Source organism: Artemia franciscana, chromosome 2, assembly GCF_032884065.1.
Source record: "Artemia franciscana chromosome 2, ASM3288406v1, whole genome shotgun sequence".
NCBI lineage: Eukaryota > Metazoa > Arthropoda > Branchiopoda > Anostraca > Artemiidae > Artemia > Artemia franciscana.
In genome coordinates, this window is record NC_088864.1 from 24,285,017 (window position 1) to 24,310,946 (window position 25,930).

Genomic DNA, 25,930 nt, shown 5'->3' on the forward strand with positions numbered 1-25,930 from the left:
ACAATCCAGTAACAGTGCGTCCTGACTTGGCATGACCCCCCACAGCACCAGGTACAATGGCTGTAATTTCAAAAAATTACCCATTGTCTAAATATAGTGTTATTATTGAGAAGGAGGGTATGGTTGATCTTGGATGCCCAAAAAGGTTAAGGCCATTATAATGGTGCTTACAATAACTGTTAAGAGCGATGTTGAACTAAATTAAAAGACACTATGTATATGCAAGTTGTTAAAAGGGAGTATATGCAGTATTTCAAACGTAATTATAAATATCAAGTTGAAACTTTCAAGGGAGGTTGAGTGGAATGTAAAATTGAATGAAAAACACTATGTTCGTCCATGTTGCTAAAACGGTATATTTGAAATATCTCAGCAACGGCTAGGTGTATTAAGTGGAAATTTTTAGGGAATTTTGAGGAGGCGGACGGACTTATCTGAAACATACTATGTGCATCCAGGTTGACGAAAGGGCATATCTGCAATATATCAGGAATGGCTAAGTGTATTTAGCTGAAACTTACAGACCTCATCTGCATACTAGTTGCCAAGAGGACATATCTGCAGTATATTAGTTATAGCCAAGGATATTACAATGAAAATCTCAGACACTACTGGCATCTAGGCTGTCAAAAAATATTTGGGCATTTGTTGGAATTGGGGCATCTTTTTAACACCAAAATCTGTTGATTGCTCAACATTTTTTTAAATTTTACTTAATGTTTTGGCCCTAAAATAGAATTTATATTTCAGTTGATTTTTTTCAGGTACTTATGAACTTGGAAGAATTCAAAACCATCCTGAATAAGCATTTAGAGTCATTTTCATATATTGGTGGACACATACCTTGTGAAGAAGATTTAATTTTATCCAGTCAGTTGAAGGATTTAGTTTTTCCTAACCCATCTCATGTAAATAGGTGGCTTCAACATATTTTTAATCGTTATCCAAGCTGCAGAACCTCAAAAAATAGCCTTTCGTTCGAAACTATTCAAAACAAAGTTTTATCAAAGGTAAATGCCACTGCTATTTTAATACGTGTCGGTTCTATGTTTCTTGTAGTTAATAAATAGATTACCGATGTTTATACTTAACATGGATGCAATAACATCTGAGTCTTAGGGGTAATGAAGTTGGGCATCAGGGCATTTTTTATGTGAGGGGGGGGGGTTTGCTGCATGAAAACATGAAATAATTGAAGTGAATTTTTTTGTTATTCTTGGCAGAAGTACTTTGGATAAATCTTGGCCCCCCTCTATGTGTAGGTATAGCTGTAAAACCATATGGAATTCAGACTATTCAGATAAATTTTTAACATTCTAATTCAAATATGGTTTTTGTTTTGGTTTTGTTATTTGTAAAAGGTTTGACTAAGAAACGGAATTGACCTTAAAGCAATTCATTCATTAAAGAGATTCCATTTTTATCTTTTAACTTCACCACAGATGTTGATCAGGTACAAAAAAAAGGAATCAAACTGCTCATGCTTATAAAATTTATGTTTAATGTTTATAAATAAACAGGGGTGCACTGAAATCTGGGAAGGGTAGGCTATTAAAGAATTTTTATACCAGGTGGAGAGGCAAAAAAGTTGCACTTCTAAGAACCGTTTTAAGTTTTCTTTTTCTAGAAGAAGTTGTTATGGGGGAGGGAAATTTGTATACATCTATAGTTCTAAAGCTCTATAGCACTCAAAATATTTGAATAAATGCCAAAAATTCAAATGTCAATATTTTTCCTTTTGTTTTTGTGATTTTTGAGATATTTCACTTTGGGAGAAAATAGAACTTGCAATCGCTTGCTTTTCATTGGGAAATATTTAGCAAATAGCTGAAATAAAATGATTCTTGAAATAGGAAACAAAACCTCAATCCCTTCATTTCAAATTTCTTCTTTTTTTTAAATCTTATTTTATCACTAATATTGATCAGGAAGAAGTTGTTTGAAAAAATCTTGAGCACAGGTGTGTGTGTGTGTATGTGGAGGAGGGGGGGGGGGGTACTCTGTTTGTAGTCAAATAATCTATTTATTTAAAATTTTACATACGGCCTATGTTAAACCAATAAAAATTAAACGCAGGCCAAGATCTGTTTAACAATACTGCATTGATAAGTTGAATTAATCTTTTTTTGTTAGTTTAGCTAAAGCTTGGTGCCTTTTTCTACAATATCTTTAATTTTGACCTTTATTTATAAGTTTCAAATTTATTAGAAGCCGATTATGTGGAATGTCATCATTTAAAGTAGTCCAGGTCTTACCTGCCTTTCATAGTTAAACTATTGCAAATATGGTTCAGTCTATTTCCCCCTCCGTCTCTAGTTATACAAAATCCCTGTAGATAAGCGTTTTGATTTATGTTATTTCCCTAAAACTTTGTAACAGGCCAAAACAAATGCCAATTATTTTTGTTTGATCAATTAGTATGTTATGGTGTGTAAAATCAAACGAATGCAACTGCAGACTGTTGAGTCGAAAGTTTTGCTCGTTTGTTACCATTTAAGTATAAATCTATTACAGTTTTATGCTGTTATTTTCTGCAGGAGTAGGGCTACCAATTTCTTTAGCCTTTTAAGGCCAGAGCTGTCATTTGTTCATTACTGAAAATAGTTCAGATTTCAAACAGTGTGTTTTGTTAATTGTAATATCAACTACGACTCTGATAAAAAAAAGTTGATATTGTAAATCCTCATTTTTAGACACAAACAACATAAAATTGCAATGTAACTTTTTTATTTAATGTGTAAATGGAGTGTTGAATGGAGTTTTCCTAAGCAAACAGATTCCACCTAGGAACAAAATCGAACTTGAAATCCTTTTTTATTGGTAAATGATTTTGAATAGAAGGTTTTAAAAATTAGAGTGAGACAGTACTTGCTAAATAAGAAATGAAAAATAAATTATTGGCCGAAACAATATCTCTATCATTGGCAATATTCTGAAACTTTGCTAATACGTAAATAAATAAAAAAATTATAATGCCCGGCATATACAGTGACTTAAAACTTCAGCCTATTCAAGATATAAAAATGATTTACAAATATGACATACATATAACCAAGAAGTACCATTGGATTTTTTTTGGAAGGAAGGGGGTTAATCTTTTTTTAGTTGGGGCTACCAGTGGAAAGCATATATTTTAGCCGTTAGATAATATAAATGGATATTCTTGTGCAATTATTAATATTTATTTAAGGCTCAGAGGGGGTGGAGGTGTGTTTAGCCCTTCCCCCCTGAGGATGGATTTCCATACAGTTGAGAAGACCAAATTATAGATAGTGTTTTAAGAATATAGGAAGTCTTTGAATTGTTCTTAATGCCTTGAGATTTCGGGCTGTACAAACTTTCTTGCGCACTTTAGTATGCACTATTTTAAGGTTTATTTGACTAGTTTTAACCTGAATCTAACTAAAAAGCTTAATGCATGTTAAGCTGTGAAATTAAGTTTTTTGTGTAATTTTCTTTTAGATGATTTTGGAGAATGGGTCTTCGTTAACAATTAAAGATAAGAAGGACCTCATAACAAGAAATCTGCAGGAAGTGCTTGGTGAAGATAAGTTAGATGAGGTATTGAAAAAAAGAGACTTGAAGATTTATTGGGGAACTGCAACAACAGGGAAGCCACATGTTGCTTACTTTTTGCCAATGTCCAAAATTGCTGACTTTTTGAAGGCTGGATGCGAGGTAAATTTTAGTTTATTCTAAAAACTGAGATGCGGGTTAAAGCCAAGGCCATTCCAGGAGGAGGGAGGTTGATCCCTCCCCCCCAAACACCCTCCCTCCCTCAAATGGTGGTGTGACCCATAAAAGCGAATTAAAAGTGAATATAGACAAAAAAATTTCGTTTTTATGGCACTTGGTATTTACCAAGTGACGCATAGCGATCGCAAATTCTGCCAGTGTGTCTGTCGGTCCTGGTTTTGCTAGTTTAGACACTTCCAGATAAGTTAAGACGATGAAATTTGGCAGGTGTATCAGGGATCAGACTAGATTAAATTAGAAATAGTCGTTTCATCGATTCAACCATCTGGGGGGGGGGGAGTGTGAGGACAGTTAATTCGGAATAATTAGAAAAAATTAAGTATTTTTGACTTACGAAGGGGTGATCGGATATTAATGAAATTTGATATTTAGAAGGATATCGTATCTCAGAGCTCTTGTTTTAAATCCCAACCGGATCCGGTGACATTAGGGGGAGTTGGAGGGGAAACCTAAAATCTTGGAAAACGCTTAGAGTGGAGGGATCGAGATGAAACTTGGTTGGAAAAATGTCCTAGATACATGATTGACATAACTGGAACGGATCTGCTCTCTTTGGGGGAGGGAGTTGGGGGGGGGGGGTAATTCTGAAAAGTTAGAAACAATGAGATATTTCTAACTTACGAAGGAGTGATCGGATCTTAATGAAATTTCATATTTAGAAGGACCTCGTAACTGAGATCTCTAGTTTTAAATCCTGTCTGGATCCAGTGTCATTTGGGGGAGTTGGAGGGGGGATCGGAAATCTTGGAAAAAGCGTAGAGTGGAGAGATCAGGATGAAACTTGGTGCAAAGATTAAGCACAAGTCTGAGATACATGACTGACATAACCGGATCGGATATGCTCTCTTTGGGTGGGGGGGCGTTGGGCAATTCGGAAAATCGGAAAAAATGATGTATTTGTAACTAAAGAATAGGTCGTCAGATCTTAATGAAAGTTTATAATTAGAATGATCTTGTGCTTCAGAGCTCTTGTTTTAAATTCCAACCAGATCCGGTGACATGGGGGGGATTCGGGTATCTTTATCTTTTGAATGGGTGATGGGATATTAATGAAACTTGATATATAGAAAGATCTTTTGTCTCTGATGCTTCATTTTCAGTTTGAATCGGATGTGGGGAGATAGGGGGTCGGAGGGGGGAAACGAAATCTGGGAAAACGCGTAGACTGGAGAGATCGGGTGAAACTGGATGGGAAGAATAAGCACAAGTTCTAAATGCGTGATTGACATAATTGGAACGGATCCACTCTCTTTGGGGGGGGGGGGTGTTAATTCGGAAAAATGAGAAAAATTGAGGTATTTTGACTTAAGAACGAGTGACTGGATCTTAATGAAATTGAATGTTTAGAAGGAACTCGTGTCTCAGAGCTTTTATTTCAAATCCCGATCATATCTGTTGACATTGGGGGGAGTTGGAGGGGGAAACCGGAAATCTTGGAAAACGCTTAGAGTGGAGAGATCGGGATGAAACTTGGTGGGTAGAATAAGCAAATGTCGTAGATACGTGATTGACGTAACCGGACTCGATCTGCTCTCTTTGGGGGAGTCTATTGCTTTGGCGAGTTTGGTGCTTCTGGACATGCTAGGACGATGAAAATTGGTAGGCGTGTCAGGGACCTGCACAAATTGACTTGATAAAGTCTTTTTCCCCGATTCGACCATCTGGAGGGCTGAAGGGAGAGGAAAAACTAGAAAAAAATGAGGTATTCTTAATTTACAAGTGGATGATCGGATCCTAATGAATTTTGATATTTAGAAGGACTTCGTGTCTCACAGCTCTTATTTTAGATCCCGACCGGCATTAAACCTCTGATTTTCCTTTTCAAATCAATCTATTGATTCTTAGAATTTTTGCTAGAGCTCATGCCATATGAGCTCTTGGCTCTTCCGACCTTGTCACAAGTGCCATATGAGCTCTTAGCTCTTTTTTAGTTTTTTGTTTAATTTTCCTTGCACCCCTGAAAAATACCCCTTCTGAACAACAATTCTGGATATGGCCCTGGTATTGGAACTTTTCACAGAATACTAGTTTTATTTAAAATTGACGCCGAGTTTCAAAAGATTCATAGAGTGATCGATTATTTTTTTAAATTTGATGTAAACATGTATAAGAAAAACACAGTCGATGCTTGTATTTAAGGCTAATTACCACTGCTTTATGAAACTCATTCAAATCAGTGGTTCTCAAACTTTTTCTTGTTTTCGTATGGTGGGACCACGGAAAACTGCTGAAAAGCTTGTGGACTTTTCTATCCTAAGTTAAAAACAAACATGATTTAGTAAAGATTGAGGATGCCAAGTGTTTTTCCCAAAGGTGCCACATACTGTAGCTATATATAGTCTACTCTAATTATAACGTTTTTTCACAAACAATTATTTATTAAAAAAATACGCATTTATCTTTGTTAGGTTTAAATGCTAATGAGATGGATTCATCTGATTGACATGATTTTTTTATGTTTGATTGGGTTTTCACTCGCTTAACTCTTCTGTAGCTTGTTTAAAAGTTAGTTTTGAATATAATTTTAGGGGGTAAGCTGTTTTACGCTTGTACGTAGTTGCAAATGAGACCAACAATATTAAATCCTTCCTTGAAATATCAGGAATGGACTTTGCCACAGTAATAAGTAAGTAATAAGAATATATGACAATTTGTACGGTACTATCGTATCGAATTCGTAGTCCCCTACAGGCAGTCTACCACAGGCTGAGAATCGCTGATTTATAAGAAAAATATTTTTCTCTGTCTTTAATAGGATATTTATTCAAATTTCTACTTGTCAGTTAATTAAAAAGTAGTATTGCGCCTATTGAATTCAGAATAATTTATTTTTCATTCTAAGTAAAAGATGTGAATTTTGAGAAAAGATTTTTAATATAGTTTTGGATTTTGGGATGTCCGAAATTTTTTCTTTTCTTATTATCACATATTAGTTCTAAAAATGATTTCAAGAAAAAGAGTTTTTGAAAACAACAAAAGGTGATATTAAAGCCTAAAGTAAATAGAAATGTCATATAACGTATTTCAAATTTACTTTTGAGTCGTGGAATGTCCAAAAGTATTTTGTTTTCTCTTTTTGTCTATTTTTTGGAGGGAATAGAAGCGGTTATTTAAACTTGCCTTTTTATAGTGGGCTGACAATATAAACATGGCTCAACCAGCCTTGTAAATTTTTCATTTATATGATTTATCTAAAGAACTGTCTCGGTGACTGATTAAAGTCTTGCCTCGGTTTCTTAGAAAACAATCATAATGCCCCGTTTATTTCTGCTCCACAAACCAAAGATGTACAACAGCTTAAAAGCGTATGGTTTAGAACCTTAAACAGGCAACTGTGCTTTCGAATGATTCAGTTCGATCGTTTTTCGTTAAAAAAGGAAAAATCCCCGGGAAGCATATTGTTTATTAAGGCAAAATTAAGAAGATAAACAATTTTACTTTATTTAATTTTTCTCAGTTGAAGTCTTTTTGTTCAATTCTTCTGAAACAAGTTAGTTTTATGAAGCAATATCAGTTTTTTCCTTCTTCTTGCTGTATAACTCAACTACTGTTTTAATCAAGAGGAAAAATTAGACTAGTGTAGCATTTGAATATGTAATATTGTTTACCTTTATATTGTCGTAGGTTTGGCATCGATTATGGGGGAGATATTTCCCCTACCAAACTTTCCCTTTCAATCGTGGAATTAGCATAATTTGTGATAAACTGATACTAAATGTAGTATATTTCTGCTCATATAACTTTTCACTATGTTCCAATTTATGCGCCAGATAATTTGTAGTATGGTAGGCCTTTACATCCTTCCTCTTCGAGGCTGTAAATGTCAGTTGTATTTTTTTTAAGGTGTCAACAGAGACATTCTCAGCGAAAGTTTCCCCAGGAAGGTCATTACAAGCTGGATACCGAATGAAGTGGTTCCTCAGATAGTCGACTCTTGGGCTAACCCTTCCTTTTTAGGAAAAGGAAGGGTTAGCCAAAGGAAAACCCTAAAAGGGTTTTCCTTTTAGGGGGATTTGCCTATTTTGGCTTTTTCAGATGGTCGAAGAGCGTTTCAGGGGTATCAGTATACAATAGGCATCCATATTTGGCGATATGTCTGATACAAGTCCTGTAAAGAAGGTAGTTTGTTGGGCGGGAGAAGATTTTTGAGGCCAAAAGTAACCCCATCTTCCTTGTCCAGGATTTTCTCATCTGATCGATGTGGGTGTTCCAAGACAGGTTTGTGGGAAGCTAATTCCCAGGAGATGGAGCTCTGTCTACATCCTGCATAATTTCTGCATAAAATAAGTGCGTGGCACCTGATATGCCTTGCTTCATTAATTGGCGATATGTGACAATTATGTCCAAGTCCTTTAGCCAGCGTAAAGAGGTGAAAAAACCTGATTTGGTGTTCATGGACCTCCCGCTTTGTGAAATGACGAAAGAACAATGTACACTAAAGAGCCCAAAATCAGCATTATAGTGGTCTTGAGAACAACCACAGGTTTGGTGATGGCCTAAGCTACTGACAGTAGTGAGTGGTATCATGAGAGATGTCAGGCTCTTTATGCGAGGCCAAAGGCCCTAGCGATGTGAGCCAGGAGAAAAAATTCTATAAAGGTAACTCTTTGTTGGCTACAGAACTTTAAACCTGGCTGTCTGCTTGTCTGTTAATAATTATAAAATTAATAATAGTAAAAAACAGATGTGTCTATAGGTGTAACTTTTCCTCTGTTCTTAACAGTGAGCTGAACTCATCAAACTAGAAGTAGAAAAAGTAACACATGCTAATTCTGGAACCCCGAGAGTCTAAATATGCTAGAAATATCCAAGAATTATAAACAAAAACAGATTAGAAAAAAGACAAAAAAACTGGGAATGTAACATCATCGTAACAAGTGTGCGATGGCTGAAGGCTTGAGATGCCAACTGTAGGGTAAGAGGAGGTACGTGACGTCAGGGAATATTTTCGAAGGCCGAAAGCCACATTGATTAGAGGGAGGTGGTTTTTGATATTATATTTAACCATAAAAATACAATACGTGTGTTTTGTTTTTCGAACTATAAAATAAACCGACCTAATCAAGCTAGAAACGTGAAAATTTATGCAGAATCATCTTGGAATGATGAAGATCTGAAAAAAAAAACTCGAACTAATAAACCTGAACAGAGTAGGGTGAAGGAGTACCGTTATTAGACCTTTGGAATGCAGGTAGCTTGTGTTGCGATGAGTTGCCGTAGGTAATAACACATTTATAATCTGGAGTACACATCATAATATTATAACTTAAAAATAAATAATTATCCATCCCCTTCCTAAAAGTCAAAACACTGCAACTAAAGAAAACGCAAGCCTAAATAACGTTTTTTATTTTCTGCTTCACTAATATATTTACAAACCTGAAAGATCGCCCTTTTTAGAGTTATCTGCAGGATCACTGGGAACTTAAGGATTTCACCCTAAAAAATTACTCCTAAAGTAGTTGTAGTCGTGATAGTTAGTCTACGCAGTTGTGAAAACTTGTGCTGACTTTTGAAACAGTTTCGTATAATATAAAAATATGGATTTTCTCTTATTCAGAAGTCTTCAGATGGGGATTGAAGAATTGGCCTAGGAAGGCTCTTGCATCCCGCTGACAAATGGGACAGCCAAGTCTTTTTTCGCTTATGTCATTGAAACGATGTTGTAATTTCCAGTTCTACGTCTTATAATATTTTTAGGAAAAGAATTCTCTACCAAAAGTGTTGATTTGTTTAGCTCAGATTGTAAAAAGGTTTCCAGGTTGTGGCTTATGACTTCACTACTCTTCTTCTTCATCTTAATTACACATTTTTGTGCGTATTGTTTTCACAAATTGTCAATATTGTTGCTCTTTAATCACGACCAGAGGGCATGTCTAAGAACATGAACTGTGCATTACCAAGTTTAAGAGCTGCGCTACAGCTATGTAACTGTTAGCCAAATTCGCCTTATTTTTTAAGAAATGGTACAGTAGAACAGAAATACAAACTCACAAAAATATTGGATAGGTGGGTTAGGATTTTTAATTTCTTATTTTTTTAAATGAAGACACGGAAAATACATTTTTTTTTAAATCAAGGGAGAGGGGTAATTTAGTGCTTTCTGTGAAAATCTGAAAAAACACCTTTCAAAATCTAGAGCCCTCCTCCCTACTTAATACCCATGATCCAGAAAGGAAAACAAAACAGAAGTTGATTATTTTAATTTTGCGTTCAGTCTGTTCAAATTTTGATTTTAGGTTACGATTTTATTTGCTGATCTGCACGCTTATCTTGATAACATGAAAGCGCCATGGGAATTGCTACAACTGCGGACTAAATACTATGAGGCTGTCATAAAATCCATGCTGAAAGCCCTTGGTGTCTCCCTTGAAAAACTGAAGTTTGTTCAAGGTACGGAGTATCAATTGTCGAGAGAATACACTTTAGATGTCTATAAATTGGCTAGTCTGGTGACCGAACATGATGCTAAAAAAGCTGGTGCTGAAGTTGTCAAGCAAGTTCATCACCCTTTATTGTCTGGCCTTCTTTATCCTGGTAATGTTTCTTTTTTCTACCTTTGTTTTTATTTACTTTTCTTTCTCTTCTTCTTCTTCTCTTTTTACATTGCATATATTGTCTGAAACTTTACTCTGCAAATTCGATCTGGTTTCCTCTTTTTTTTTATTTATTTTTCACCTATTCCTGTAAATCAACAAAGAGCTAGGTGAAAAATAAATAAAGAAAAGAAAATACTAGGTCAAAGGTTAATAAAGAGCTCAAACGAAGTACAAAGTCAAGCTTATGATTCAGTTTTTACTGTATTAGGTAATTTTACCTATAAATAAACCTTGATCCCAAAACTGGAAGCCAACGGGTTATAAAATAGAAATACATTCCGACCTATACCGAGACATTACCTGTCAAAGCTGATTCCCAAAATTTCACCATCCGTAGTGAATTGTAAAATTTCTTGAAATGCTTTGCTACTGCCTGTGGGTTTTGGACTTCAGATTGGTTCAAAGATCGAATGCTCAAGAGTTCGTATCTTTCTCTACTAAAATAGCAACTGAAGGAACTGGCCCTAGAGCAAGAGAATCAGTTAAATAGTGTAATAATATGTGTCATTGCTATCTAACAACTGCCAAGTTGGTGTTAGTGTTTGCGAATTTTGTGAAGTTTGTGTCATTGGTAGCTGCCAAGTCATGTCAGATGGAGGGTATCTTAAAATTTTAGCCTCTTTGCTTTTGATCTAAGTTTTAGAGGAATTGGTGAAGAACTTCTAGCACGAGAGTGGCCTTCTAGGAAAGAAGTTAGTTACGCTGCCTTTGAAGCTACTCTAGCTCAATATCAAAACACAAAAGCTTGTCGTTTAAAGATGTGACGTGAACTAACTTGGGTGAGATAAGGAAAATCATACGTAACACAGTTGAAGACTGGATGATTTGGTATCCAAATTTCGGAATCTTAGTGATACTTGCAAAATTTTATATGGGAAAGCCAAATTACGAATTTGTGGGTATGATCAGTTTCCGTCTGATAAAGGCTCAGACTTTTTTGTGTGCCTGGTAGTTTTTTCCTACCGGATTGTGCCTGTTATCGTTTTTTCAAGTATTATTTAACAAAGGAATTCTGCAGCATACCGCAGTTGTTTTCTTGCTTTTTACCAGTGAAGATCCAAGAAAGTTTTAGATTTTAACTTGGTAAATTGTTGCGGAATTGATTTAGTTTCAACCAGTACCTTTTTTGTTCTTTACTTTTGACTAATTGATTCATGTTTGTGATAACAAAATTGACCGACTAAGGACTGTTATGTGATTTGACTTGAATTTATTGAGAATTCTTGTATGGTACAATGACACTGGCATGAAATACAGTTCCCTATTTCTACTGCCCTGTCTTTAATTTTGTGCAAAAGGTACTAAATTAGGCTATTTACGATGATTTAATGACAAATATGGAATCAAAGTTTTCCATTTCAGCGATATAGCTTATTCCAGACAACTTATGTAATTAAATTGCTTTCCTAATGAGATGTTAAGGAAATGGTATTGTGCGAACGCGTCCTTAAATAGTATCTGGGACATTGCTTCACCTCTAAAAAATACAATAGTGAGGGCATTTGCATCCCAGATTCGTCATGCGTCAGCCGTAAGAATTTTCCATTATTCATGCCAGTGCTTTCTTTAGGCTAAATAAATCTGTCAACAATTGCGTGCTTGAGATTAACTCCTTCATTGAATGTGTTTTATGCCCAGCCCTGTGTCCCAGCCTGATCGTATCCGGATTACTAGTTTCGTTCCATAACTACTCGTGTGCCGTCATTCTTAAAATACCTCTTTGGATTTAAATAATTTAAAAAACATTCCACTAAACAAGTTTTTCAATGAAAGTAAAGAGCTCCATTAAGCCAAATACGAGCAGAATCTTCCAAGCGTAAAACTACCAAAAATCATCGTCAATAAATAAATTAAACCCAAAATGAACAGAAATTACAATAAATAACAGTCAAACTCAAAACGAGGAAAAATTAACATGCGTAGTGCTAACAACCCCCATGCGTTCTCAAGACTAGGACATAATTTGCAATTTATTGAAAAAAAAAATTACCGTGGATTGTCAGTTTAGCATACATATGCTGATATTTATAAAAAAAAGTTTTAATAACTTTTTATTTAAAAAAAAATGAGAAAACATTTAAACTGTAGTTTGTTTTCAGTAAAGCGCAAATTATGTCCTGATCTTCAGAAGGCATGGGGGCTGTCAGCCGTACTCTTGCTAATTTTTGCTTGTTCTGTGTTTGATTCCATTGTAATTTCTGTACGATTTGAGTTTTGTTTATTTATTGTTTTTGATTTGTTGTAGTTTTGCGCTCACAAAATTGTTTGACTTTATCTTTGCAACATTTGGCTTAATGAAGCTCTTTACTTTCTTTGAAAAACATGTTTTGTGGAAAAGCTTTTTTTGAATTAATTTCTATACATTAGTTGTATATGATGTTGATCATATGCCCTTTTTGAAAACCTGCATACATATATTTTTTTTTTTATTGAAACTCCCCCTAAACGGTCCCTAAAAGTTGCCACCTTAATACCCGTATCGTCATGAGCCATACTAATTGTAGCGGTAGTATTAATAGTATGCGTGTAGTGCATTCTGGCTAGTTCGAGATCCGCCACAACTTACCCTTAAAGGTCTAACTTAACATATGTAAGCCGTTCTTAAGTTATTGCTTTCTCCCCTTTTTGAACATCTACATGCTCATAGTATGTTTTGATTTGGATTGTGTAGTAGCGATAGTAGCAGCATGTGCATAATACTTTTGGTTTTTTCAACATCCCCTTCAACAGACGCTGAATTTTTTCACTTAATACCATCAACCGTTCCTGAAGCATTTCAGATGCGTCCTCTTGACAAACTGTATGGACATAGTGTTTTTCGATTAGTTCCGTACAGTTGCAATATATTCCAAATTTTTGCCTTAATATCCCTAATTTCAATAGCAGCAATAGTAGTAGTAGCATCAGAATTAATAGTAGTAGCCTTAGCTTTAGTGGCAGTAGTAATAGTAGAAGTAGTAATAATAGTAGCAGCAGTAGTGGTATGAGTATAAGCAGTAGCGTTTGGATGCAAATATTTCCCTTTGGTTAGATCCCCCCCCCCACAAAAACCTCTGTTAGTTTAACTTTCGCACATTAAAATACTCCTAAGGTATTGCTGTTACGTTTTTATGCCAACCTATATACAGTTATAAATAAGTCCCCCCCCCAAAAAAAAACCTTGAAAATTTCACCTTCGTACCCTTAGTAAGTAGTAGTAGTACCTTAGTAAGTAGTAGTAGTAGTAGTAGTAGTAGTAGTAGTAGTAGTAGTAGTAGTAGTAGTAGTAGTAGTAGTAGTAGTAGTAGTAGTAGTAGTAGTAGTAGTAGTAGTAGTAGTAGTAGTAGTAGTAGTAGTAGTAGTAGTAGTAGTAGTAGTAGTAGTAGTAGTAGTAGTAGTAGTAGTAGTAGTAGTAGTAGTAGTAGTAGTAGTAGTAGTAGTAGTAGTAGTAGTAGTAGTAGTAGTAGTAGTAGTAGTAGTAGTAGTAGTAGTAGTAGTAGTAGTAGTAGTAGTAGTAGTAGTAGTAGTAGTAGTAGTAGTAGTAGTAGTAGTAGTAGTAGTAGTAGTAGTAGTAGTAGTAGTAGTAGTAGTAGTAGTAGTAGTAGTAGTAGTAGTAGTAGTAGTAGTAGTAGTAGTAGTAGTAGTAGTAGTAGTAGTAGTAGTAGTAGTAGTAGTAGTAGTAGTAGTAGTAGTAGTAGTAGTAGTAGTAGTAGTAGTAGTAGTAGTAGTAGTAGTAGTAGTAGTAGTAGTAGTAGTAGTAGTAGTAGTAGTAGTAGTAGTAGTAGTAGTAGTAGTAGTAGTAGTAGTAGTAGTAGTAGTAGTAGTAGTAGTAGTAGTAGTAGTAGTAGTAGTAGTAGTAGTAGTAGTAGTAGTAGTAGTAGTAGTAGTAGTAGTAGTAGTAGTAGTAGTAGTAGTAGTAGTAGTAGTAGTAGTAGTAGTAGTAGTAGTAGTAGTAGTAGTAGTAGTAGTAGTAGTAGTAGTAGTAGTAGTAGTAGTAGTAGTAGTAGTAGTAGTAGTAGTAGTAGTAGTAGTAGTAGTAGTAGTAGTAGTAGTAGTAGTAGTAGTAGTAGTAGTAGTAGTAGTAGTAGTAGTAGTAGTAGTAGTAGTAGTAGTAGTAGTAGTAGTAGTAGTAGTAGTAGTAGTAGTAGTAGTAGTAGTAGTAGTAGTAGTAGTAGTAGTAGTAGTAGTAGTAGTAGTAGTAGTAGTAGTAGTAGTAGTAGTAGTAGTAGTAGTAGTAGTAGTAGTAGTAGTAGTAGTAGTAGTAGTAGTAGTAGTAGTAGTAGTAGTAGTAGTAGTAGTAGTAGTAGTAGTAGTAGTAGTAGTAGTAGTAGTAGTAGTAGTAGTAGTAGTAGTAGTAGTAGTAGTAGTAGTAGTAGTAGTAGTAGTAGTAGTAGTAGTAGTAGTAGTAGTAGTAGTAGTAGTAGTAGTAGTAGTAGTAGTAGTAGTAGTAGTAGTAGTAGTAGTAGTAGTAGTAGTAGTAGTAGTAGTAGTAGTAGTAGTAGTAGTAGTAGTAGTAGTAGTAGTAGTAGTAGTAGTAGTAGTAGTAGTAGTAGTAGTAGTAGTAGTAGTAGTAGTAGTAGTAGTAGTAGTAGTAGTAGTAGTAGTAGTAGTAGTAGTAGTAGTAGTAGTAGTAGTAGTAGTAGTAGTAGTAGTAGTAGTAGTAGTAGTAGTAGTAGTAGTAGTAGTAGTAGTAGTAGTAGTAGTAGTAGTAGTAGTAGTAGTAGTAGTAGTAGTAGTAGTAGTAGTAGTAGTAGTAGTAGTAGTAGTAGTAGTAGTAGTAGTAGTAGTAGTAGTAGTAGTAGTAGTAGTAGTAGTAGTAGTAGTAGTAGTAGTAGTAGTAGTAGTAGTAGTAGTAGTAGTAGTAGTAGTAGTAGTAGTAGTAGTAGTAGTAGTAGTAGTAGTAGTAGTAGTAGTAGTAGTAGTAGTAGTAGTAGTAGTAGTAGTAGTAGTAGTAGTAGTAGTAGTAGTAGTAGTAGTAGTAGTAGTAGTAGTAGTAGTAGTAGTAGTAGTAGTAGTAGTAGTAGTAGTAGTAGTAGTAGTAGTAGTAGTAGTAGTAGTAGTAGTAGTAGTAGTAGTAGTAGTAGTAGTAGTAGTAGTAGTAGTAGTAGTAGTAGTAGTAGTAGTAGTAGTAGTAGTAGTAGTAGTAGTAGTAGTAGTAGTAGTAGTAGCAGTAGTAGCAGTAGTAGTAGTAGTAGTAGTAGTAGTAGTAGTAGTAGTAGTAGTAGTAGTAGTAGTAGTAGTAGTAGTAGTAGTAGTAGTAGTAGTAGTAGTAGTAGTAGTAGTAGTAGTAGTAGTAGTAGTAGTAGTAGTAGCAGTAGCAGTAGTAGTAGTAGTAGTAGTAGTAGTAGTAGTAGTAGTAGTAGTAGTAGTAGTAAATGTAGCAGTGATAGTAGTATTAGTAGTAGCGTGAACATTCGGCCTTTTTGACCATGTACGCTCTTTTGACACTGTAAATGTACATAGCACCTTTTTATTCAGTTCAGATTTCCCCTAAATATCTGAAATGGAGCAGTGTCTTTGCAGTAGTGGTGGTGGTTATAGGTCTAGTGGTATGATTTTCTGAAAGTTCGAAATTAATATGCCCAGTCATTTTTGGGTTACGCCCTCTTGAAAATCCGCAGACAAGTAATGTGTTTTGATTTAGGTGAATAATGCGCTTAATATTCTCTGAAAGGCTCACCTGAAAGCCCTTCATCTTTTTGGAAAGTATAATTCAAAATAGACACCTTTCTCATTAACATATACTAAATGTAAACAATGAACAAATTGCCCCGAAGACTGTGGGGATGTTGATATCCCCTAAGACATAATTAATACATCTTTAAACAATACTGAAGAAAATAGCTTTCTTAAAATCTTGATCAGATGTGTTCTGGCGAGTGATAGATTTGGAGGGGATGACTGCCCTCTGTTTACTTTTAACTCTTAAAAAGGGCTCTAGAACTTCCGATTTCCAATCAAATAAGCCCCATCTGTTCCGCAATTTATACAACCACCCATTCCATAAAAACCTTATATGCCCCGGGGCGTAACTTGCCACCCTTGTCCCTGGTCTTTGGGGGGGGGGTTGTGAACACCTTGAAGACAATGTTATATGTTCTATGGACTATTGCTGCCCTCCATTACTTTTGACTCTTAAAAATGACCTAGAACTGTAAATTTCCAATTAAATGAGCCTCCTCTAAAGTTCAAACAACCACTCGTTCTATAAAAAAAACTTTTATGAACCCGGGGCATAACTAACACACATTGCTTCCAGACTCTTTGGGGTTGTCTCAACTCCAAAAGCCTTGTTATGGGATCTTTGAACGGTATCTGAAAATTTGTATCAGATGCATTTCGGGAAAATACGACGTATGTGTGTGTGTTTGTGTGTGTGTGTGTGGGGGGGGGGGTTTCTGCCCTTCGGTCACTTTAACTTTCAAAAAGAGCTCTAGAACTTCTGATTACCAATCCAATGAGCTCCCCTCCCAAGTTTATATGACCAATATTTCTATAAAATCCTTATATGTCTCTCAGGGTATCACTTACAACCCTTGCCCTGAATGCTTTGGGTGTGGGGGGGGGCTCCATCCTCTAAGACTAATTTCCGGACCTTTCAACTACGCTGAACAAAATGGCTACCTCAAAATTGTCATTGGATGTTTCTGGGGAAATGATGGGCATGGGAGGAGGGTTGGTTGCCCTCTAATCACTTTTGACTATTAAAAAGGGCCCTAACCCTATCAGTGCCCTGGTCTAATCAAAAAAATAAATTGATAATACATTGTGCCCACATCGCTTTTCACTTAGGCAGCGACATTGCGCTGCCTTTGACATGACCCTGTTCTCCAGTAAGCTAAACTTGATAGTTTTGAAGGTCTCTTTAAAGCAAAATCTTGCTAGATGTCATTGGGTTGTAAAAACCTACAGGTTCAGCCTCTAATCTTGTTAAGCTTGTTTTTGAAAGTCTTCCAAATTTATCAACTAAGTCAATTGACAATACACTTTGTTTGAGATATCCCAGATACCGATATCTCACCTGATCCTGAATATCTAACATCGGACCTTGAAAGTGCTGTAAAAACAGTAAATTCAAGAAGCTTCAAACTTGAGTTGGATTGAGCCTCCATGGTTTGTGATTTTTCTCTTGGTCTTTCCTTTGGGTCTGAATTTTTTGCAATTAAGTAGTATCAGCCTCAGTTTCTGCTGTCAATCTCACGACTACTCGAGTCCTTCTTGCCCACTTCTTTCAACATTAAGTAAGTGTTCTCGAAGTTCTGGTTCACACCAGAACTAATGATTAATGAGTAATCCTAATGATTAATATGCATTGACTGTATTCCCAAAATGGGCCAATTGTGCCGACAATTATTTTTAATAAAAATTTCTTTAGATGTGAATTTACCAAGGCCCCACGTCCAATAATCACAAATGGACAAATGTCCAATAAAGTTTACTTGTCTAAGACTCAATGGCGCTAACGATTTATTAAAATACTTTGGGAAAATAATATTTCCGTAATGATAAGATGATAACCTAATCGTAGACAGCGCTATTTAGACCTGGGCACTTCATATCGAAGGATTTGTCGTAGATGCTTAGAAAAGGGCGCATTCAATTGTAATTTGAAACGGCTAGTGCCATTTTTAATAGTCAAAAGTGATTGGATGGCAACTAACCTCTCTCCCACGTCCTCTATTCTCCCACACATACGATCAAAATTTTGAGATAGTCATTTTATTAAACGTAGTTGAAGGTCCGGAAATTTTGTCTTTGAAAATGACACCCCCCCCCCACTTCCCACACACAGCCCTCGGGGCAAGGGTTGTAAGTCATGCCCTGAGGGCATACAAGGTTTACATAGAGTGATCATATAAACTTTGGAGGGAATTTATTAGATTGGTAATTGGAAGTTTTAGTCCCTATTTTAAGATTCAGATAATCGGAGGATAGATACCCTCCCCCCACACCTCGTATTTTCCTGAAATTCATCTGATAAAAATTTTGAGATGGCCGTTTGTTGTAGTAGAAACTTCGAAAAAGACTCATTCGTTTGGAAATTGAAGGGACTTGTGCCCCTTTTAATAGCCGAAAGTGATTGGAGGGCAACTAACCCTCCTTTCATGCCCGCCATTTCACCAAACACATCAAATCAAAATTTTGAGATAGCAATATTGTTCAGTGATGGTATAAGGTCTGGAAATTATGTCTTTGTGGATAACAACCCCCCTCTACAGCCCCCATGGCAAGGGTTGTAAGTTACACCCTGGAGGCATATAAGGTTTCTTATAGAAATGTTGTTCGAATAAACTTTGAAAGGGGCTCATTGGACTGTAATCAGGTTTCGCTAATGCCCTTTTTAATATTCAAAGTGTTCCTCCCCCCATACACACACCTTGTGTTTTCTCGAATGAGATGACCATTTGTTGTCGTAGAAACTTCAAAAAATGCTCGTTTGGTTGGAAATTGAAAGGACCTTGTTTTAATAATCAAAAGCGATTGAAGGGCAACAAGCCCCCCCCCATCAATTCCCAAAACATATCTAATCAAAATTTGAGGTAGCGATTTTGTTCAGCCTAGTTAAAAGGTCTGGGAATTATATCTTTGAGAATGACAGCCCCCCTCCCCCACAACCCTCAGCGCAAGAGTTGTAAGTTATACCCCGAGGACATATAAGGCTTTCGTGGAAAGGTTGGTCGTATAAACTCTAGAGAGGGTTCTTTGGATTGGAAATCAGATGTTCTATTTCCTTTTTTAAGAGTCAAAGTGATCAGGGGCTGCCCCCTCCTACGTCATATTTTCTATAAATGCATCCGATTGAAATCTTGAGATAGCGATTCGTTCAAAAATCGTCCAAAGATCATATAATAAAGCCTTTGGGGTGGGCAGAATCCACCAGAATCTGGGCGTAAGGGTTGTAAGTTATGCCTCAGGGCATATAGGTTTTTATGAAAGGGGTGGCAAAGTGAACTTTAGAAGAGGCTCATTTAATTTGAAATGTATAGTTTTAGTTCTCTTTTAAGAGTCAGACAGGACGGAGAGCAACTAGCGCCCCTCCCTGACATCTTATTTTCTCAAAACACATTCAGTTGAAATTGTGAGATAGCCATTTTTTGCCAATAGTCCAAAAATCATATAGTAATGTCTTTTGGGTGGGCACAATCCCCAAGAACCCACGGGCAAGGGTTGTAAATTATGCCTCGGGGCATATAAGGTTTTTCCGGAACGGGTGGTCGTATTAGCTTTGGATCGGATGGAGCTCATTTTATTGGAAGTCCGAAATTTTAGTGCCCTTTTTAAGAGTAAGAAATTGTGGAGGGCGATCAGCCCAACCCCCACCCCCCCAAGACTATTATTCCCCAAAATATATCCGATCGAAATTTTAACAAACCTATGTTGTTCAGTCTTTTTGAAAGGTCCAGTAATTATGTCTTTGGGATGTCAACCTCCCCACAGTCCTCAGGACAAGGCTAGGCAATCTGTTCATTGTTTACACACAGTAGACGTTATTGAGAAAGGTATGTATGTTTGAACTTTACTTTCCAAGAAGATGAAAAGCATTCAGGTGAGCATTTGCGAGAATGTTTTGAACTAAAAACACGTTATATGTAAAAGGATCTTCAAAGGGGTGTAACGCTGGAATAACTGAGTATATTAATTAGGAAATTTCAGGAAATGATTAGGGAGATGATCAAAAAGGCAATATTTGCATGCTACCAATACTACTACAACTACAACCACTACTACTACCAGACCAGTCTATGTACAGTATTGAAGGGAAATTCGAGCTAAATCAAAAGACGATATGTGCATGCAAATTGTCAAAATAACGTATATCAAGAATTGATATGGGTATTAAGTTAGAAGTCTCGGAGAATGCTTAAAGGGAAAGATCATCTCTCCAAAAGGCAACATGCGCACGCTCTGTTAATAATACTATTACTACTTCACTAGTACTGTATTTACTACTACTATTACTTTCTATCGATACTACTTGTAAGGCTAAAAGCACTGAGAGGAAAATATGATAACATACAGGCTATCAAAATGACATCAGCTATGTCATAGCAACGGCTAAGTGTGTTTAGTTCCAACCTCTAAAACTTATGAGAAGAATATTCTACTGATCAAAAGGCAATATGCTAATACTGTTACTAGTAATGTTAATACTACTACTATGACTGCTTCTACGACTATGCCTAGGGGTATGAAGGTGAAATTGTTAATGAATTTTGAGGGGGGATGTGAACTGAATCACAGCACGCCGTCTGTGTGCTGGTCGTCAAAAGGGTGTAACAGGAATATGTTGTTAACAATTTTGTGTGTGAAGTTAAAACTAACACGGCTTGTTGTGAGGGATGTTGAACTAACCAAAAGAAAATATTTTCATCCTAATACTACTGCTTCTACTCATACTACTACTACTATTACTATTATTACTACTTCTATTACTATTATTACTACTTCTATTACTACTACTGCCACTAAAACTGAGGCTACTACAATTAAGTCTACTGCTAATACTACTAATAATAAGATATTAAGGTGAAACATTTTGTATGTGCAGTAACTAAACGGAACTAAATCGAAACACACTATGCACACACAGGTTATCAAGCGGACGCATCAGAAATGCTTCAAGAACGTTTGATGGTAGCTGAAACTTTCAGCGTGCGTTGAAGGGGATGTTGAAGAAACCAAAGATGCTATACACATACTGCCACAAATGCTGCTACAACTATTGCTACTGTACAATCTAAGGGTTTTAAGGTGAAGCTTTCAAGGAATATTTAGGCGGATGTTGAACTAAATCAAAACAAACTATGGGCATGTGGACTTTCAAAAAGGTGACGCAGGTATCTGAAGAAAAATTATATTATTAAGTTAGACCTGTAAGGGTAAGTTTTGGGGGGCTTTGAACTAGCCAGAAGGCACTATATATACTTTTACTACTACCACTTCAATTACTGTAACTAATGGCACTATGGGTATTAAGGCGAAATCTTTAGGGAAAATTAAGGAGAAGTTTCAATTAGACGAAGAAACTGTGCATGTAGATTTTCAAAAGGGCATATAAACAGTATCATAGACTACACCAGTCTATAATTGCTAGAAATATTGTTGAAAATTTTAAAGGAGCTAATGCGATTCAAAATTAAAAGTTCTGGTGCCCTTTTTGAGAGTAAAAAGAGATTGGAGGGCAAACAGCCTTTCTCTTAAGCCCATTCATTTTCCAAACGCATCCAGTAAACATTTTGAGACAGTTATTTTGTTCAGCATAGTAGAACGGTCCAGGAATTATGTCTTTAGGAATATTGGGTATGCCAACTCCCCCACAATCGTGCAATTGGCCCATTATGCTTTACACCTAAATGCTGCTTTAAACTAAATCAAAAGACATTGTGGTTATGGTTATGGTAAGAAGACGCCTCAGCAATATATCGAGAACCACTGCCAGTATTAAGTTTAAACTTTTGGGGCTAATACTATTACTACTTCTGCTCTTACAAATAAATAAGGAGAGTGTTAGTGTATACAGGTTGTCATAGTGCATAGCTAGGACCTTTTGGGAATGATATTGTTTTATTTTTCAGGTCAACTTCGGGGGTTTTAAATTGGGTTAAAAGATACTGAAATTCTTGAAAGATACTTGAAGATATTGAAAATTCTTGAAAAAGTTTCTCCAAGATATAAATAGCAACCCAAGCTACGGATTCTTACAGAATAAACTTAAAAGATACAAAATATTGTTTTTTTCCCATGAAAATGACTATGTCAATAAAAAACGAACAGAAATTAATTTATAAAACTTCCACAAAACAAGTTCCACTGAGAATGAACGTAGACAATAGAAATCCCAAAAATGATCACTGAGACTCCTCAGTCTATTGTTCCATGCTTTGTTCGATTAAATAAAAAAAAACTAATTTTTTTAGCTGAAAGTAAGGAGCGACATTAAAACTTAAAACGAACAGAAATTACTGCGTATATGAAATGAGTTGTCCCCTCCGCAATCCCTCGGTCTTTACGCTAAAGCTTTAAATTGTTTTAAAAAGTAGAATTGTGGCAGAGTCAAACTTTAGCGTAAAGAGCGAGGGATTGCGGAGGGGACAACTCATTTCATATACGGAGTAATTTCTGTTCGTTTTAAGTTTTAATGTCACTCCTTACTTTCAGCTAAAAAAATTAGTTTTTTTTTATTTAATTTCTGAACGTTTTTGAATTAATGCATGTTTGGTTTTGGCTCTCCGCACATAAATTATTAAAATGAAATTTGTATATTAATTCCTTTTTTTGGCTAAATGGCTTTCCCTTAGTTTTGATCAGACAATTTTGAGAAATAAGGGGTGGAGAAGGAGGCCTAGTTGCCCTCTAATTTTTCGGTTACTTAAAAAGGCAACTAGAACTTTTAATTTTTAACGAATGTTTTTATTAGTAAAAAATATACGTAACTTAATAATTAACTTACGTAACAAACTTTCATAACCTTATATTTTTATTATGTATACGAGGGGGTATGTACCCTCGTTAATACCTCGCTCTTTACACTAAATCGTAAGTTTTGTCCCAATTCTTTAAGAATGACCCCTGAATCAGAAAGGCCGTAGAATAGATAGTTGAAATTACTAAAAATACTTTAGCATAAAGAGCAAGGTATTTATCTCCTCCTAAATACCTCGCTCTTTATGCTAAAGTATTTTTAGAACCCCTCATATGCGTAATAATCTCTGTTCATTTTAAGTTTCAATGCTACTTCTTCCTTTCATTTGAAAAAAACGTTTTCATGTTTATTTTTCATTGTTTTCTTATAGTAATGCTAGAGAATCCTGCGCCCTTGTCATTGAATTTTTCTTCCCCCATGACAGATTCCTCCAAGGAAAGATCCTCCAACATAGCCCCCTCTCCTCAGCCCCACCCCAAACAAAATAAAATCCCCCTGAAAACGTCTGTACACTTCCCAATAACCATTACTATATGTAAACAATGGTCAAAGTTTTTAACTTGCAGCCCCTCCCCCAGGGATTGTGGGGGAGTAAGTCATCCCCAAAGACATAGTTATTATGATTTTCGACTATGCTGAACAAAATGGCTATATCTAAATTTTGATCCGTTGACTTTGGGAAAAAAATGAGCGTGGGAGGGGGCCTAGATGCCCTCCAATTTTTTTGGTCACTTAAAAAGGGCACTAGAACTTTTAATTTCCGTTAGAATGAGCCCTTTTGCGGCATTATAGGACAACTTGGTCGATACGATGACCCCTGGGAAAAAAAAAAAAAAAAAAAAAAAACAAACAAACAAATAAACACGCACCCGTGATTTGTCTTCTGGCAAAAAATACAAAATTCCACATTTTTGTAGATAGGAGCTTGAAACTTCTACAGTATAGTTCTCTGATACGCTGAATCTGATGGTGTCATTTTCGTTAAGATCCTACGACTTTTAGGGGGTGTTTCCCCCTATTTTCCTAAATAAGGCAAATTTTCTCAGGCTCGTAACTTTTGATGGGTAAGACTAAACTTGATGAAACTTATATATTTAAAATCAGCATTAAAATGCGATTCTTTTGATGTAGCTATTGATATCAAAATTCAATTTTTTTGAGTTTTGGTTACTGTTGAGCCGGGTCGCTCCTTACTACAGTTCGTTACCACGAACTGTTTGATAATAATTTATCATTGTTCGATAGTAAATTCGAATTTATATAAACACAATAAATAAGAATTTATTGCTCAATAATAAATACGGTAGACTAATGAGATACCAACCTTTTTTCATAACAAATAAAGTCTAATTTAGAAAAATATATTGTGGAATAATATTTTTGAACCATACTCAAGGTTCATCTAAGCTTGAGAGAACTTTAGCCCTCTTTACATAATCTATTGTGGAAATACCCTAAGTAGCTTTGCGATTTTTACTTTGCTACTATTTTTCAGAAATTATTGCGAGACTTGTTTAATTTATTTAACTGCTGTTTTTCATCTTCAAGGTCTACAAGCCTTAGACGAAGAATATTTGAAGGTTGACGCTCAGTTTGGAGGAGTTGACCAGAGAAAGATTTTCACGTTTTCAGAGAAGTATTTGCCTGCCCTTGGATATGCTAAAAGAATTCATCTGATGAACCCAATGATTCCAGGACTGACAGGTGAGGAACTGTTTAGATTATTTGGGTTCGCGTATTTGCTTGAAAATGTTAGAGTGGTACTGATGAATCTTCTCTCAAAGATATACTTCTGTTCATTTGTTAGTTTCTAAATATGCATTTCAAGGGAAGTTGACATCATTGACCCTCCCAGGCATAATCTATATGTAGATAGAACAAATAAATTTTATAACAAAGATTTTTACGGGAAAAACATATTTCCTTGTTTTAATGGTTTCATTAGAAAATATCGTTTGTATTCCATCAAGAACGAGAAAGCAAGATAAGTTAGTTCCTGTTAAAGCAAGAACAAACCGATATGGTTATTCTTTCGTCCTGGTTTTTGTCGATATGTACAATAACAGTTAATGTTTATAGTTGGATTTATATTTACAAGTGTAGTTTGATTTTGAATATGTTGTAAAGAAACGCAAATCAGCGATAGCTGCCAAGTTTTTGCAATTAAATCTGTCTACGACTACAACTACTTAATATTTTAATGTTTATCTTCTAAATATATAAAAAGATAGTGTCTGTTTGTCTGTCCGTGTGTTACACTATCTTCTATAAAAAAGGGGATAAAAACTGAAAAAAAGAAAAAAACTAAAAAAAACTAAAAAAACTAAAAAAATGTAATAAAAACTAAAAAGAAAAAAAGAAGAAAACTAAAAAAAACTTAAAAAGGAAAAAACTAAAAAAAAAAAACAACAACAAAATAAAAAAAAGAAAAACTAAAAAACAGAAAAAGACTAAAAAAACTAAAAAAGAACAAGAACTAAGAGCCCATATGGCACTTGTGACGAGGTCGGAAGAGCCAAGAGCTCATATGGTATGAGCTCTAGCAAAATTCTAAGAATCATTAGATTGCTTTAAAAGGAAAATCAGAGGCTTGATGCCCTTCGGGATTTAAAATAAGAGCTCTTGAGTCACAAGGTCATTCTAAATATCAAAATTCATTAAGATCCGATCACCCTCTGGTAAGTTAAAAATACCTCAATTTTTCTAATTTTTCTCCTCCCTTCAGCCTCTCAGATGGTCGAATCGGGGAAAACTACTTTATCAAGTCAATTTGCACAGCTCCCTGACACGCCTAACAATTTTCATCGTCCTAGCACGTCCAGAAGCACCAAACTTGCCAAATCACTGGACCCCACCTACTAACTCCTCCGAAGAGAGCGGATCTAGTCCAGTTATGTCAATCACGTTTCTACGACATTTATAAGCGTTTTCCAAGATTTCCGGTCCCTCCTACTCCCCCCAATGTCACCAGATCCGGTCGGGATTTAAAATAAGAGCTCTGAGACACGATATCCTTCCAAACGTCAAATTTCATTAGGATCCGATCACCCGTTCAGAAGTTAAAAATGCCTAATTTTTTCTAGTTTTTTCGATTTAACCATTCCCCCCCCCCCAGATGCTCGAATCGGCGAAACGACAACTTATAATTTAATGTGGTCTGGTTCCTGATATG

At 35.7% G+C, this 25,930-nt stretch overlaps 1 protein-coding gene across 4 annotated transcripts in view; it reads left to right on the forward strand.

The window, feature by feature from the left end:
• LOC136039160 (tyrosine--tRNA ligase, cytoplasmic-like) overlaps positions 1–25,930 on the forward strand; it is an 82,903-nt gene that overhangs the window by 15,950 nt on the left and 41,023 nt on the right. For all 4 annotated transcript variants that reach the window (XM_065722687.1, XM_065722679.1, XM_065722670.1 and 1 more), the window contains 4 exons: positions 765–1,010; positions 3,463–3,678; positions 9,996–10,293; positions 24,307–24,462. In XM_065722687.1, coding sequence (XP_065578759.1) covers positions 771–1,010; positions 3,463–3,678; positions 9,996–10,293; positions 24,307–24,462 — 910 coding nt within the window. In that variant the 5' untranslated portion in view covers positions 765–770. The remainder of the gene's footprint in view (positions 1–764; positions 1,011–3,462; positions 3,679–9,995; positions 10,294–24,306; positions 24,463–25,930) is intronic.